We start from the raw sequence: 16147 nt of genomic DNA on the forward strand, positions 1-16147 counted from the left end.
CCTTCGAGTTGTAATCTGCTTTTTTCCAATAGGCATAAACTGCAGTATAAATGAACTATTAAACACCTTTTAAATGTTAATAAATCTATGAGCGATTTTTTTCTTTTATGTTTTAGGGCCGATTGTTCAATGTCTGATTAGTACAAATCAGAGAAGCTCCGGTTAAATACATTGAACAACCGGCCATTAAAAATATTTGTGAATTGTTATAGTCGGAACACATTGAAAAGGACAACCACAGCTGTAAATTGTTCGTCTTCGTTATCTAAACGCTCAGTCGATGGTGATATGAATTTTTTGAACGCGGCAGCGACATCATGCATTTTTATGAGTTTATCATAAAATAATGGGAAGAACTCATTTTTCGGTCGAAAAATATAAATAGATCTAAGCTGGCCACAATCCCAGACGTGGTGTATTATCTACATACGTCGAAAAATAATTTCCAATTTGTTTGGAATATTATGCTCATAAAAATTTGGGTAATTTTTTTCTGAGTTTGGTAATTTTTTTTAGAGGTTTGGTAAAAAATTAAAAATCTTTGTGGCAACACTGGTTCTGAGCTAAGTTTGAAGTTTCCAGCACAGTATAGACAGTAACCAACCTTTTTGGGTTGTTGTTGTAGTAGTCGTTGTTGTTGTAGTTATATTCACTCCTGAGGAAGGCACGGGGTTGTGTGCTGCTATTTAATGGCCTTCCTCAGACTTTTTCTTAGATTTCAGGGTTGTGTGCTGCATTATTATCATAGTTGCCAACTTGGTGCTTTAAGCACTAGATTTAGTGATTTTTGAAAATTAAAACGCCAAAAAAAAATATTTAGTGCCTAGTGCCTTTTTTAGTGCTTTTTTCTGAACTAAAATTACTTCGAGATAGTTGAAACCTGAAATAATTTGGAATATTTAAGGCTTTGGCAGCACTGAATTTACAAAAATCTACAAACCATGATTGATAAAAAGCTGAAGTTGCAAACCCATCTTGTTAAATTCTATTCGCGTTGAAAATACTAGTACGCAAGTAAGTTAGGTATTTGTTTTTTTTTTCTTTTCTATTTGTTTGTATAAATTTTGTTTTTTTTTACCACCTAAGTAAAACACATCGTTTCTTGGTTCTGAATCCAAATCTGGCCTCACAATTGCTCTAGCACTAGAATTTTGAGATGCCCTAACCTCAAAGTGCCATGAACATGGTTTTTAGCGATATTTGAGGTTATATAATGAAAACATCAGATTATTTGCTCATTTCTAATTAGGGCATCATTTTCATTTGATGCGATTCGATTTTTCTTTCTCGAGATATACTAGTTTTAATATGCAGTACTTCGGTATTATGTTATGAAAAAAACTCCCTTGATTCAAAAAAATTTGGTGCTTTTAGTGTGGCAAAACGCTTTTTTCCAAGTTTTTGGTGCTTTTTGAAAATAAAAATATGGCAACACTGATTATTATTAGATAAATAAATTTAAGCATTTCACAAATCGTGAATTTATTAAAAGAAAATTATAAATGGTGTTGAAAACCCAAACAAACGATCGTGCGAAATCTCTATTTTTGTGTATTGTTAAAATTTATACATGGCGTATTGATGGTAATACAAGCAATTTATTCTTTTGTGGACTTTATGTTACTTGAGAATTTAGACAACGTGCGAGCTGCCAGGTTTTGTTATCAATATAATTAACACAAGCTTTTCCGCGTGGTTGCCTTTTAATAAATTGAATAAACAAATATTCGCAAATAAATTGAATTTATTTTATAACTAACAACTAACGTACGCTTTTTGTTCTTTTCTCCATTTTGATTTTGACTCTTTATTACCGCCAACAACTTTATGTGTATACAAGCTGTCAAAATTTTGCGTAGTCCCATGAGCTAGTTAAAAACTATGGCATTCGTATTCACAACGAGAAATCTCGAAATTTTTGTTTGGTCCTTCCAAATTTTCTCTTTTTTATCAGTTGGCCAAGGCCCTCAGTGGCAGCGCTCCGAACGTTGAGATAGTAATTTCATGTCAATTAGTAGAAAAGCCCATGTTGAAAAAACTTTTTATTATGGCGAGAAAAATTTACATTTCTGCTGTGCCAATTCGTAACTTTTTACTGCTGGAAATTTTTGACAGTTGCTCTGGTGCAAAAGAAGTTGAGCAATTAAAATCAGAAATTATACAAAAAAGACTTGTCTTTGCTGACATTTATTCTTCTAGAACTAAAAGCCATGCATTTATTATACGCCTTAGTAATAAAATTAGAACAAAAAAACTCTTCAAAACCGTCAGGCCGGGTTGAAAATTTTCATTCACCTCATAGTTAACAAAAATTTACCATCCGTAGCACTTTTCTATCAATTCGCAAATGCCGTTTGCACAAAAAAGGTTATGAAATGGGTTTTATTTAATTCGTTTAGAAAATGAGTCATTTATGTATACCATTTTATGTGGAATTATTCAATAAATTTCGTTTTACACTATACTTTTTGAAACTATTTGGAGTTAATTATTTTTGTTTCATAAAAGCAACCCTGCGTGGTTGGAAGGCGTATGTACCAATAATTTCATCCCTAGCATATTCATCCCCGAGGAAGGCAGTCGCCAAATTCACCGAAGGTTGTTTACTGGTTATATTGTGGTTTCCAGTCTGTAGCTCATCGGGAAGTTTGTTAAATATTGATTGCAAAATTCCAGACCATACAAAGATACATACATACCCCATAAGCACAACGAATTCGCCTCGAATTCGAGACGAGCTCGTTTTCTCTGATGGAACTATCGAGATGATACTTCCCGGCGATAGATCGGCGAATTCGCATTCGTAGGAGAGTCACCTATCGTTAGCGAATCGAGTATTACTAGTTTTTCGAATCGTTGGCGATTCGAGAAATTTTCTTCGAATTGCTGGCGATTCGAGAATATTTAATTTTTCTAATCTTTGGAGATTCTATAATTTTTATTTTTCGAATCGTTGGTGTTTCGAGAATTATTGATTTTTCCACTCGAGAATTCAGCTCGCTGGTGGTAGAAAAAGCGAAAGGCAGAGGGTACTGATCAGCTGATTTGGCAGGGTTGCTTTTCTTGCTTCTCAAAAGTAGTTGCTACCGAAAAATGCAAATTATAACCGAGTACCTATTAAATCTAAAATATATATTTTATGAAATGGTTAACTTCGGAAGTTTTAATTAAAGCTTACATTGTCTCCAAAGGAGCTAGAATTTTTTTAAACCTAAATGAGTCTTTTAAAACAAGAGTTATGCGAAAAACTTAATTTGAGAAAACCGAAAGCACGGGTACCGACTACTTCAGATTACAATATTTTTCCATCAATATAAAATACAAAGTGACGCGGTAAATTTGTGTGAAAAGTTGCGTGCGATATACTTCAAATTAAAAGTTTTATAGTTTTTATAGTTTTTAGCCTTCAAAAGCGGAATATATCTCAGCATTAAACAGATAAGACCCGAAGATAAGTATTTTAAAAGAAAAATAAAATGAATAAAAGGAGTTTTGAAAATTGCATGAGCAGGGAAAAAAAGATCTTTGAATCCAATGTGAAAAGATTCAAAGAACTTATGGAATCTGATCAAGTAACAGAAAGTGTGGTAAAATTAGAACAAATAGAAAGTGAAATCAGTATAAATGTTACTGATAGTGAAAATTCGGAGCGATTTTCATCCGATGAACATAGCTCCTGTGGTGAAGAAGAAGTTTTAGAGACCCCTGTAGAAAGTGTTGCTGGGGTTAATAAAATTGAAGAAATTAAATCGTGGGCTATTGAATTTAATATTTCTCGAAATGCTCTAGACGGCCTATTGCAAACTTTAAATAGAATCGGAGTAAGTGATTTACCTCTTTCAGCAAAAACTCTTTTGGGGACCAGCAGGCAAAAAACGAATATATCAAAAATTCCAAACGGTGAATTTCTGTACCTAGGAGTACAAAACTATTTTTTTGACAAAACTCTTAATTTTTTACAAAATAAGGAAGAAATTTCGATTGATGTAGGGGTTGACGGTCTTAGGTTATTTAAAAGTTCAAACCGTGTACTGTGGCCGATTCTTGGAGCACTTTCAGATTATCCTACTAAGAGCCCGTTTGTCATTGCTTGCTTCTCTGGGCATGGAAAACCTAAAGACATAAATGACTTCATGCGCGATTTTTGTGCCGAATACAAGGTTCTAAAAGAAAACGGTATTAAAGTAGGCTCCAATCAAGTTTTAAAAGCATTCAATGTTCGGGTTTTCATTTGTGATTCTCCAGCTAGAGCGTTCGTTACCGGTGTTATAGGGCATAATGGAAAAAACGGTTGCCCCAAATGCTGTGAAGAGGGAACATACAAAGAGAGAAGAGTGTGTTTTTCAAACAAGATTAGAGTCCTTAGATCATACGAGTCCTTTGAATTAAGAACTAATATTTCTCATCACCTTACACAGTTTAAAGAAAAAAAAATGTTTTGGAAGAAGCCGGATTCAGGATGGTTTCGCAATTTCCCCTTGATTCTATGCATTTAGTTGACTTAGGCGTAGTTAAAAAATTGATAAGGCTAATCTCCAAAAGAGTAAATGTAAAAGCAATTAATGAAATACTCAATTACGTATCTCAATTTGTGCCTTCTGAATTCGGTCGTATACCCAGGAGCTTAGAAGAAGTTTGCAATTGGAAGTCTACGGAATTCAGGCAATTTCTCCTTTATACAGGTATATTTGTTTTGAATGGTAATATTAGTGATGATTCATACTACCATTTTTTATTGCTTCACAGTGGAATAAGACTTCTTTCAAATGAAAAGTCACTTAATAAAGACACAGTCGTTGCTCAAAAAATTTTAGAAGATTTTGTCAAATTTTTTGGTAACTTATATGGCGACGAACAAGTTAGTTTTAATATTCATGGTCTGCTTCACTTGTCTGATTCGGTAATAAAACTCGGTCCATTAGATTCTTATTCAGCATATAGATTTGAAAATTATATGCAATTTTTAAAAAAATTATTAAAAGCCCAAGCAACATTCTTCAGCAATTGTCTGTGAGACTTAAGGAAGGCAGGGGTATGAATCAAGTTGCAATAATTTTGGTTCCTTTACTATCAGTGATAAAAAAGATAAACATCGTTATTGTTTTTGTGAGAAAATTGGGCCTATTAAGGTGGTGGATGTCATAAAATCAACGGAATCGGATATAATTATTTGTAAAGCTTTTCAAAAAATCGAAAACTATTTTACTGAACCTCTTCATTCATCCACGAGTTTGGGCATAGTTGTAGCAAGTGATTTGGCCATTGAAACAGTTCAAATTGCCTTCAAAGATATAAAATATAAATATTTTTGTATTCCGTTTGGTGGCAAGTTTCTGTTAATACCCCTGCTGCACCATTTGTTTCACGATTTTTTTAACTTTACCACACATTCATAATTAACAAATTACCGATAATTATAGTTTAAGTAATTGCAAAAAACATGAATATTATTGCACATGAATTCTAGCAACTCTATTTTGGACGAGTCCTTCGTTGATGAAACCCATTTAAATGGTAAGTGAAATGCCTTAAAAGTGTACATATGCATATATATATAATTTAATGATTCTCACTTTTCAGCGAACCAGCCTGCAATTGTCAGAAGATGCTTTGATGAAACAACTTCCGACGAAGTGATGGAGGTTAGGGAGGAAAGCAGAAATGAGCAACAGAGACCCGATAATAAAGGTTTGTTTCTGCTAAAATTATCGCTAAACTTAATACGATATTATCTGCAGAGATTCTGGATGCCTTGGAAGTCATAACCCTACGTTTGGCTACGATCGAAACTAATGTAAATAATAGCATCTCCGTTTTCATACTTATATCACATCGGCAACAGTGACATTTATCCGATAAATGCCTTTTCGTGGAATAATTTATGTTGTCAATGTTCGATATGTATGCATATCTCCGATTGTTTACCAATTTAGAAATTATTTAATATTATAGTATTTAATATTATGTTTTCATTTCATTAGCAAGTTGTCCTGCAAAAAAACCAGGAAATAATTAGCCCCCAAGTCGAAGAACTTGTCGAGAAGGTGAGTTTTTTTTATTACTAATAGCGTTTTCTTTTCTCGAAAAAAATGCTGCATTTATTTTTCTTGTTTATTTAATGTTATACCATACTTTTATAAAAAAATAAACATTGAATAAACAAAGGAAAAACAGCCGAAACTTATTTAAATATCGCGTTCCTATGTATAAATTCATTTTCCCACCACTGTATATTTTATGTTTTAATTGATAACAAATATTTCCCAATAGATGGTTAATAAGTCGGAAATGTTGGCAGAAAACAAAATCCTGAGAGAGTGCAAAGTGACTTTGCAAAAGATTGAACTGTCAATTGGAGGTATGACTGGCGAGGTACGAGACCAAATTTTAGATGAGGTGGCGAGCAGTTTTCCAATCAATTCAATTACTTCTGTCAGTGATATTGAGGACAAAATTATGAATCGTCCGGAATACGCTCAAGCAATGGTAATAAAGCTTGGTTTCTTTCAAGCTTAAAATTCTCATACCTTCCTTTCTATACATTTTTCTATAGATAACGTACTTCCACAAATTAAAAGGAGCATCCGAAGACGTCTCTATCAGCCGCACTCAGAAACGTTCATTAAATTAGCTCTAACGGGCACTTAACTAATGATCGTTAAATCTGTTAATTAATGTTTCCTCTCAGAGTAATTTTTTAATGATTCATTAGTTAATGAAAACTTTAAGGGCTTGTCAATTTCTTCCCTCTTTTTCTTTAGCAACACTCACTTCAAATTGACAAAAAATTAAATATTTGAAGTTAGATTATATTGTGCTTTCATACGAAATACGTATTTCATTGTTTTTCTATCAGCACCAAGGCAAGAAAGCATACATAATATAATAATTATATTATAATGGTAAGTATCGGTGTAGAAGTAAAGCAAGATCGTAGTTTAGGCCTTCCTCCTATTAATTTGTACTCGCTTTAATTTAATTAATTTGTCTCTAATCCTTGTCTAATCCATTTCCATCCCTTACTAAAGTAAGCAGTAAGGATTGTTAAAGTAAGTACAAAAGATGAGACATGGATTCGACAAGGATTAAATACATGAGTCACTTAACAGTAGTAACAGTTTTTATATTTTTTTGAATTTTGAATTGTGTCGTTGTTGTACAGGACCATCGATATGTAAATACATTCATATCGTATAAGTGCGCTGTTAGGGACTTAACTATTATCTTCATACTGTCTTGTCGTCATAAAATTTAATTATTAGGCTGCTCCCGCAATGATTTGCGAAATCTCCAACAACTTTGACAGCGATGGGGCAATTTTGCTAAACATGGAAAATAGCCCTAGCTCCATTGAGTTTTTAGGTATGTCCTTTAAGATATAAGGCAAATCACTTTTTAACCAACATTTTTTAGATATGATCACGGAAGCAAATGAGGAATCCGACGTAAACTTCAAAGCCATAAGCATAAATTATGAAGGTGAACCAAATGTTGCAGGTACTGTACCTATAAAATACGAAAGAAGTCATCTACGATATACTAAAATTCTTTTCGCTGCTTTTTAACTACATAGTACACAGTAATGAAACTGGCCACCAACAAAAAGTGGAAAAGGAGCAAGTACTCAGACCAAGCGACTACGTTCGGCGGGAGGCAGCATTACGGGTAAGGTACCTAGAGAAGAGAGAGAAGCTTAAGCTTGAATTAGTCAAAACACAGGTATATAATAACTATGCATTGGTAAAGCTAAATATTTCTATATGCATATTTTCTTTTACAGTTGGAAGTTGAGCAAATAAAAAAAAGAGCAGCCTTGTTGGAAGAGCAAAAAAACCAAGTATTACTACAAAAGGCTAAAATAGATTTTGAAGAGGCAAAAAAAATCGTTCAATAAATTAAACACATAGTTAATATTTCAACATCTAAAGACTTTTATTTGTAGCAAAAGATGTAGGAAAAAAATCTGTCTACCAGAGATTGACGCGCAATAAAACCGTTGCTGTTGGAGTTTTCATTGATTGGTGAGGCTTCGACATTAAAAGTTTCGATGTTATCAGAGCTGACTGGTAGCAAGTCATCTACTAAGATGGAAATGTTATGCAATGCTGCACATGCGCATATAACAGCTACAACGGTCTCCAGCTTAATACCCATTCCAACGTGAAGGCAGGGGAATCTTCGCTTCCAAACTCCAAAACATCTTTCCACAGTGTTTCTTGTTTTAATGTGGCTTTTATTGTACTCCTTTTGTGGAGTTGAGCTTGGTGATAAAAACGGAGTTAAAAGCAAATTACTGACAGCATATCCACTGTCACCTAAGAGTATTCTTTTTAATTCCCCGCTATTGAATCTTTGCTTAACCGAACTGCTGTTATATATAAAGCTATCGTGCGTACTCCCAGGCCAACGAACTACTAAATCAAAAAATTCCAAGTTTGGACCAGTGACTGCTTGTACATTGATAGAGAACCACCCTTTCCTATTTCTGTATACCTCAGCAGATAATCCTCCTGGGCTTCTTATTTTAATATGTGTGCAATCTACGCACGCAATTACTCCAGGAAAATGAGCCAATTCATAAAACTGTTGCCTACAAATAAAAATGTGCAACAATAATTAAGCATTTTTATACATAGTATGTAAAAATACTTATTATGTATTAACGAAATTCAGAATACAAAATATGGCCCTACTTTACTCTATTAAATTCTTCTGCAGTAGATGGAAATTTAACGAGGTCTTTGGTTTTTCGCGCTATTGAAGTAGAGACTTGAAAAATTATTCGTGAAACTGACTGTTGACATATGTTCATCACATCTCCATCCAGTTTCTGTAATTGAAATGGATAGTCATATGTTATCGTTCATTAGATCCAAAAGTTGAGGCATTGGAAATTCACACGTTTATTTCCATATGTATGTTGGTATAACTTATTAAAGAACGTCGAAGTTCCAAGATAAATAATAATTTATATAATTTAATTAATTTTTTTAATTTATTTATATATGATATGCTAAAAATATATGTATGTATATGTACATATGTATATAGTTTCAGCTGTTTCTTGAAATAGTTGTATGCATACATCCATCCTTGGAAAATAATACATATAATATGGAGACAGATTCAAATGTTATCTTCTCGTAAATAATTGTATCAATACCAACCTGAAAACTGCCAGTGGCATAATATCGAAGTGTTACCAATAACATTATTTCCGGGTGAAATGGTAATCCTCTTCTGGTTGGCTTATCCAACTCAGAAGACACCAAAGGCAAAATAACATTCTTAATAGTTTCAGGCGTAAATCTATATCGTGCATGGAATTCCCGATTTGAGTACTTCGTGAAAGGATCAGAATAATCTCGAAGATAGCGCCTCAATCCCACTTCCCTGTGCCTTCTTACATAATCCGCAAAGTCCATAAAGTCTTCTAGATCGGACATTTTTCCACTATTTTAAAAATCTAACACAAATTCAAACGAAAATAATAAAATAATAAACAAAAGATTGTCAAAATCTCTCGTTAAAAAGTTAAGTGAAGGTTTTTCTTTACTCAACTTTAATGTTCATTAAATGCCGTTAATGAAACATTAGCTGACTCTGAGAGGGAATTTTTTCAAATCGTTACTGAGGGACACCTTAAGTAATCATTAAACGACTCTGAGTGCGGCTGTATGGTATTGAAATACATTTTCACTGACGAACTATTAATGAATTTTAATTGGGATGGCAGGTGGGAGAAATAGGCTCTTTGCAAATTAAATTTATGTAGATGTTTTTAAAACACAGGCATCGTATGACTTTCAAAAGGCGGTGAAAAGGTCAATCGAGCTTAGCCATCACCGATTGAAGCAGAAAAAGTACCAGCTTAATAAATCTAAGAAATAATAGATTAATTTATGTAATTTTAAGTTTACTTTTAATCGTATTAATAAGTTCCACATTTGAGTAATAATTTATGAGCGGCCCCCTAAAATGTCACAAAGGTATAAGAATTAATTTTTGCATTCAACACAGATTGTATCCAAATATATTGGGCCCTATCTGCGGTTAAGGCTAGATATGTGTATATGCCAGCAAAATACTTTGCAGAAGTTGAAAATCTGTTTAAAACGTTTTTCTTAATTAAACACTTAGGCTCACTTGCAGAACATCCAGAGTAAAATATATAAATACCGAGTTCAGTAGCTAAGAGTTAAATTTTTACATTTCTAAACCCGACAATGTCTTGCAGCATTGAAAACTGACTCAGAGTTAAGTTACCCGAGGGATTTCTAAATTAAGTAGGCACCACTCTCTTTTTTTGACGTTTGTTTTGATTTTTTATATTTATTATTTGAAATTAAATATAAAATTTTTATTAAAACCAGAAAAACTAAAGAATGGCAAATATTAAATACAATTGGATCTCGCTATGGTTGGATCAATACACATGCCTGTCCAAGCACATCAACTTTAAGAGGGACTTCTATTACTTGACCAGGATATGTACTCATTTATGTATCAAATCCACGCCATGGTAGTTGAAAAGAACACTGCGTCATGAAGATCTTCAGCTCATTTCTCTGCAAATTGGCCAGCGACACTTCTTCACTGCACACTTTCGGTGCATTTAAATCGCATATACATATTTTTTTACGCGAGACTGACCGAAACCTCGATTTGAAGGCGTGAATACGTGCATATGTGTGTATGTGCGTATGTAAACATGTGTTCAAAAATATTTTTTAAATTTTTGAAATCCCAATTTTATTATTCTTGTTACTGACAGAATTGACATATGTAGAGTTAGCAAGTTAACCTTCGAAAATTGCTGGGCTAAATATTTAACGACTTAACTTTAATTTTACACCCAACCATTGATTGTGCAAGCCAATTTATCAATTTAACCGGTAAACTTCAAGTTATATAGATAACCTGCTGTTCTACAAGTGGGCCTTAGTTAAATATTTTTCGTTAAATATTTCTGTAATTGCAATTGCTGCGAATTGAATTTCATGAAACTTTTGTGAAAATGTAAGCGTCTTGCCTATCTAAAAACTAGATATTAACTATTGAATAAGATTCCAATCGTATCAATAATTTCACGTCATTGCCTAAAATTTCCACTCGACTAGAGTATTAATACGGAAAAACTTGGCAGCACTGCATATTTTTCGACGATTTTCGTCGTTTACTTATTTCGGCACGACAGTAGACAATGCCAATGTTGTCGAGTCGTACAATTTAGCATAATTTACGACTTACGCAATGAGGCTGAATATCTAGTTTATAGAAAAGTAAGACAGCTACATTTTTACAAAGTTTCATGAAATTCGTAAAAAAGTTTCCCAGCAATTGCAATTACAGAAATATTTAACTAAGTGTTTAATTAAAAAAAAACCTTCTAAACCGCCGATAAAACTTAATAAAACTTTAGATGCTTTAAGAGCATTTATCCATGAAAAAGAAAATGTTGAAAAAACGTTTCTTTGCAGATAGGGCTCGATATGTTTGGATACAAACTGTATAAAATGCAAAAATTAATTCTTATATCCGTCACTTTGTGACATTTTAGGGGGCCGCTTTATAAATTAGTACTACATTTTTTTCATAAAAATTTTCAAAATTTTTTTTATGTAAATGAATTTAATATTTTCAATCTGAATATTTTTAATTTTTGATTCTAATATAATATATAATATAATATTTATATAAACTATAATATGAAACTTTGATTTATATGGTTTATATTATAGAATGAACTATATTTTCATAAATAATCAATGCAAAAAAATTGTTCATGAAAATAATCGTAAATATTTATTAGAACAAGGCGTACACTTTCATTTGTCGCCTGTTATATATGTGTACATATTTAAAATTATATTCCTTTTTTAAGAATTTATTATTAATAAATATTAAACATGCATAAATTTTAATTTGTATTCATCAAATATGGGTATTTACATCAGAGCTTCCTAGATTTTACATCAGTTGTGACTAATAATCGAGTCAGGTCTGATCGGTCAGCGCTGACGCATAATTCATTCAGAAATTCCAAGTCATACAATCAGCTGATCGGTCAGCGCTGACGCATAATACATTCTGAACTGACAAGTCCGACAATCAGCTGATCGATCAGCTCTGGTGCATAATTCCTTCAGAACTGACAAGTCCGACAATCAGCTGATCGGTCAGTTCTGATAGAATTTAAGGTCACTGCTGGCATGAGTAAGCGAAATAGCGATACGATTGGTAAGCTGGAAATTGTATGTGAAAAGCGATGGGCGATCACACGTACATGAAAATTTCGGTCAGAAAATGCACTTTGCCTTTAAAAATCTGATAGAAACTCGACACTACGTTCTAACCGGAAATTTTGTCAGTACTACCGGGCAGATGATGAGTAATATGACCGACAGTGTTCCTGCAGGGGAGCCAGTGTGGCATCAGGCCTCCAGAAAAAGCCAATTTTTCCAAAACAAAAGCGCCAAGTTTTTTATTATCATGTTTAATAATTTTTTTGATTCAGCAAAAAGTGTATATACATATCCATTTCCTCACGTTTTTATTAATAAATTAATTTCAATACATTTATAACAACGCAAAACATATTTAATTTACCTATTCCCCACATTTTATTCAGTAAATGAATTCCATCTTAATGTAGAATATTAGTGTATAGCAAGAACGATAGAATACAAGATTGCGCATTCCCGCAGAATGACATTTGCGGCAACGGGTAAACAAAGAATTTGGCGAAGAACAATGAGTTGACAGTTGTGAATTTGCAATGAGAAAACGTGTTTTCTTCACAATTCACCAATTTTTCAAGCCATCTTATAGCAAATTAAGCACAACGTTAACAAAAATTATACAACCACTCTTGAAATGTGTTCAAAAGAATAGAAAGAATTTTGTGTTTGTATTGCAGGTGCCGGAAAAGTGATAATATCTTGTCGCAGCGCATGTTTCCTGCAGAAAGTGGTCGATGCTTGCTTACCTCCGATTTTAATTTGTAAATTGTGGTATTTCAACGTTTTCAACTTAACATGTCGTGTTTAAAAGTGGTGCTTTCAATTGTATGTGGGCTGGTGTTGCTGTTTGAGAACTGTGAAGCTGTGGAAGCTTTTGACAAATCTCCAAAGGACCAAAAGGAAAAAATCAACTAAGTTGCCGCCTTGTAAATCATGCACTGTGCTTGTGGAATCATTTAATTTGGTGAGTGCGTGGCAGTAATAACAAATTTGTGTCGTATTAATATAAACTTTGCTTACAGGGTTTGGAAAACATAAGTCGCGGCAGGCATGCCGGTGGTGATGCAGCTTAATTTCCATAATTTTCCATAAATGAAGTGGTGCTTTATCATGCGCAGAATGCACTTAAAGGCATGGTACGTCCGCAGAGTATAAAGATTTGTCAATTCCAAATCAACACGGGCTTCATACCGGAACAAGAAACATTGATTACATTTTCCTCGAATGATCTCGATGATTTACCGGATGCCGATCAGGTTCCTCATGACTTTTCGGTTTCGCTGTCGTTGAGTTTCACGAATTTCCGCCGAGTAGGAATCCTCCTTGGTTACCAGCAAAGCCCATAAGAAACGCACAACATATATTTAGTTCGCAATTAGAATTCGAGGAAATGGTGGAAAATTCGGCAAGTCCCTACAGTATTTCCGCCCATTTCATTAATTTATTTATTTTCCTTACTACAGTGACAAAACCTAGTTCCATCAACAAACCTACGCCTGTTAGGTCAGCTGCTTCGGTAGATAACGCCTATTTTACCAGATGCTACCGAAATAAAGCAAGAGGATGTACCTCGAATCCAACCCCAACCATCACCACCAATAGACATGCTCAATTTAAACCAGTCCCAACCCCAGCTGCCGGTGCAAGATCCACAAGCCACTGTTATGCCAACGAGTGACGCTAGTTTCGGTTTGCTTGAAGCATTCGGGGATGATAATTCATCTGGCATTGGCTCGGCTCCAATACCTGATATTTTAGGTAAGGATTTGGTAGATTCAAAAAAGTCTTAGACTTTTAGGCGGCCATCCAAATTAATATTTGCTAAGTTCTGAATTGAGACCTACATTTCTATTTTAGAAATTAATGTACAACCAACTTCAAATGCCAACCTTGATGATATCTTCGGCTCAGTTGCTTCATCGGCGCCGAAAATATATTTGATAGTTTTTCTGTAAACCAGCCGACACCAACTAGTGCAAACCAACCTGGTGTACTGGTATATGTCGCGTCAGTCTCAGCAAAATAGTCTTGCATCAACAACCAGAGCTCAGTACGTCATAGTTATTTTTCTTCTCTGTTTTTGGAAGCTAGTGCAATGAGGTATAGTTTTAATAAACATTTATTCGATTTGAAATTTTTACTACTATAGTCTTTATTTTGCAGTATATTATATACATATATTTGCAGTATATTATATTTCCATTTATCCACTTAGTTAAGTTTAACTATAACGAAGCAAAATGATGTGTAAAACCAAATAATTGCTATTAAATCTAAGTAAAAAAATTATACAATTTAAATGATAATTATTAAAAAGATACATGCATACATATATACGTAAGAACATAAATATATATAGGATATACAATTTTAATCTCTTTGTCAACTTAATTGCCGCCCTGAAAAGGGCCTCTTGTGGATTGGTATATATGTATTTGTCTAAGCATAAAATTTTAATCTCCCCTCCAGTGAAAAGCCAAACCAGTTAGAAAAAATACTAGTTCATTAACTAGTATGTGCCTACCAGTTTGACAATTTTGAAGAACTTAGGCGATCAGCGCCATCTGCCTTTGAATTGCCAAGCCAAAAATAAAACGCAATTAATTGCTTTTCTTACAAATGTCGGCAGTGGCGTCACGTGAAGACTACTGGTTCTGGTTCTGAAATCGCAGGTTCGAGGCTGCTTGGAGGTGGTTAAGATTTTTAAAGGGGCACCGAAATTGCGCATATGGAAACTGTGCATTTAGACATTATTTCGGTTTCAACCGAAACTGTGCATGTATGCTTTATTTCGGTTTTTACCATATGCATTATTTCGGTTTTAAACCGAAACTGTGCATGTATACATTACTTCGTTTTTTTCATATGCATTATTTCGCTTTTAAAACGAAAGTATGCATATGCATAATTTCGGTATTTTCTCATATGCATTTTTTCGGCTTTCAACCGGAATTGTGCATGTATGCATTACTTCGGGTTTTTCATATGCATTATTTCGGTTTTCAACCGAAACTGTGCATGTATGCATACCTTCGTCTTTCATATATACATTATTTCGGTTTTCATCCGAAACTGTGCATGTATGCTTTATTTCGGTTTTTGCCATATGCATTATTTCGGTTTTGAACTGAAATTGTACATGCATGCATTATTTCGGTTTTTGTTATATGCATTATTTCGGTTTTCTAACGAAAGTGTGCATATGGATAATTTCGTTTTTTCTAATATGAATTATTTACTTCTACTTAGTAAGGGTTTTAATCCCTAAGCGCGGCTGAAAGCCGCCTACGCAGAGAAAAGTTCTGCGCAAGAATACGTCCGGCAATACAGAAAGGAGAATTCTACTTAGTAAGGGTTATAATCCCTAAGCGCGGCCGAAGGCCGCCTACGCAGAAAGAAGTTCTGCGCAAAAGTACTTCCGGTCCCCTTTTTCGGCAACACAGAAAGGAGAATTCTACTTAGTAAGGGTTATAATCCCTAAGCGCGGCCGAAGGCCGCCTACGCAGAGAGAAGTTCTGCGCAAAAATTCTTCCGCCCTTCTTTTCCGGCAACACAGAAAGGAGAATTCTACTTAGTAAGGGTTATAATCCCTAAGCGCGGCCGAAGGCCGCCTACGCAGAAAGAAGTTCTGCGCAAAATTACTTCCGGCCCTTTTTTTCCGGCAACACAGAAAGGAGAATTCTAATTAGTAAGGGTTATAATCCCTAAGCGCGGCCGAAGGCCGCCTACGCAGAAAGAAGTTCTGCGCAAAAATACTTCCGGCCCCCTTTTCCGGCAACACAGAAAGGAGAATTCTACTTAGTAAGGGTTATAATCCCTAAGTGCGGCCGAAGGCCGCCTACTCAGAAAGAAGTTCGTTTTCATGTATGCACTATTTCGGTTTTTGTCATATGCATTATTTCGGT

General features: G+C 34.2%; 2 protein-coding genes across 4 annotated transcripts; one reads left to right on the top strand and one right to left on the bottom strand.

Annotated features, from left to right (window-relative positions):
* Positions 1 to 3444: 3444 nt before the first annotated feature.
* On the top strand, positions 3445 to 8337 carry LOC118750401. 3 transcript variants are annotated; one of them, XM_036485121.1, is made up of 8 exons: positions 3445 to 5514; positions 5581 to 5688; positions 5739 to 5794; positions 5982 to 6044; positions 6271 to 6486; positions 6554 to 7497; positions 7574 to 7719; positions 7781 to 8337. In XM_036485121.1, exons 1-6 carry the CDS (start codon positions 5457 to 5459, stop codon positions 6629 to 6631), a joined length of 579 nt encoding a protein of 192 aa, XP_036341014.1. In that variant the 5' UTR covers positions 3445 to 5456; the 3' UTR covers positions 6632 to 7497; positions 7574 to 7719; positions 7781 to 8337. The 3 variants fall into 3 exon arrangements, with proteins under 3 accessions (XP_036341014.1, XP_036341015.1, XP_036341013.1); XM_036485122.1 differs by having other exon boundaries at positions 6554 to 7362; positions 7414 to 7719; XM_036485120.1 differs by having other exon boundaries at positions 6554 to 7719.
* A 352-nt stretch (positions 8338 to 8689) lies between these two features.
* Positions 8690 to 9397, bottom strand: LOC118750403 (putative nuclease HARBI1). Its single transcript, XM_036485123.1, has 2 exons — positions 9168 to 9397; positions 8690 to 8830 (listed from the first exon to the last, which is right to left on the bottom strand). The coding sequence occupies exons 1-2, from the start codon at positions 9210 to 9212 to the stop codon at positions 8690 to 8692; spliced, it is 186 nt and encodes a 61-aa protein (XP_036341016.1). The 5' UTR covers positions 9213 to 9397.
* Positions 9398 to 16147: the final 6750 nt, after the last annotated feature.

The sequence above is a fragment of the Rhagoletis pomonella genome, unplaced genomic scaffold (assembly GCF_013731165.1).
Source record: "Rhagoletis pomonella isolate Grant_MI unplaced genomic scaffold, Rhpom_1.0 Rhpom_scaffold_00223, whole genome shotgun sequence".
Classification (NCBI taxonomy): Eukaryota; Metazoa; Arthropoda; class Insecta; order Diptera; family Tephritidae; genus Rhagoletis; species Rhagoletis pomonella.

Coding starts and splice junctions, on each gene's coding strand:
- LOC118750403 (XM_036485123.1), bottom strand. CDS start 9,212: ATGTTATTGGTAACACTTCGATATTATGCCACTGGCAGTTTTCAG. Junction 8,831..9,167: donor ATGCCACTGGCAGTTTTCAG/GTTGGTATTGAT, acceptor TTTCAATTACAG/AAACTGGATGGAGATGTGAT.
- LOC118750401 (XM_036485120.1), top strand. CDS start 5,457: ATGAATTCTAGCAACTCTATTTTGGACGAGTCCTTCGTTGATGAAACC. Junction 5,515..5,580: donor TGATGAAACCCATTTAAATG/GTAAGTGAAATG, acceptor CTCACTTTTCAG/CGAACCAGCCTGCAATTGTC. Junction 6,045..6,270: donor TCGAAGAACTTGTCGAGAAG/GTGAGTTTTTTT, acceptor ATTTCCCAATAG/ATGGTTAATAAGTCGGAAAT.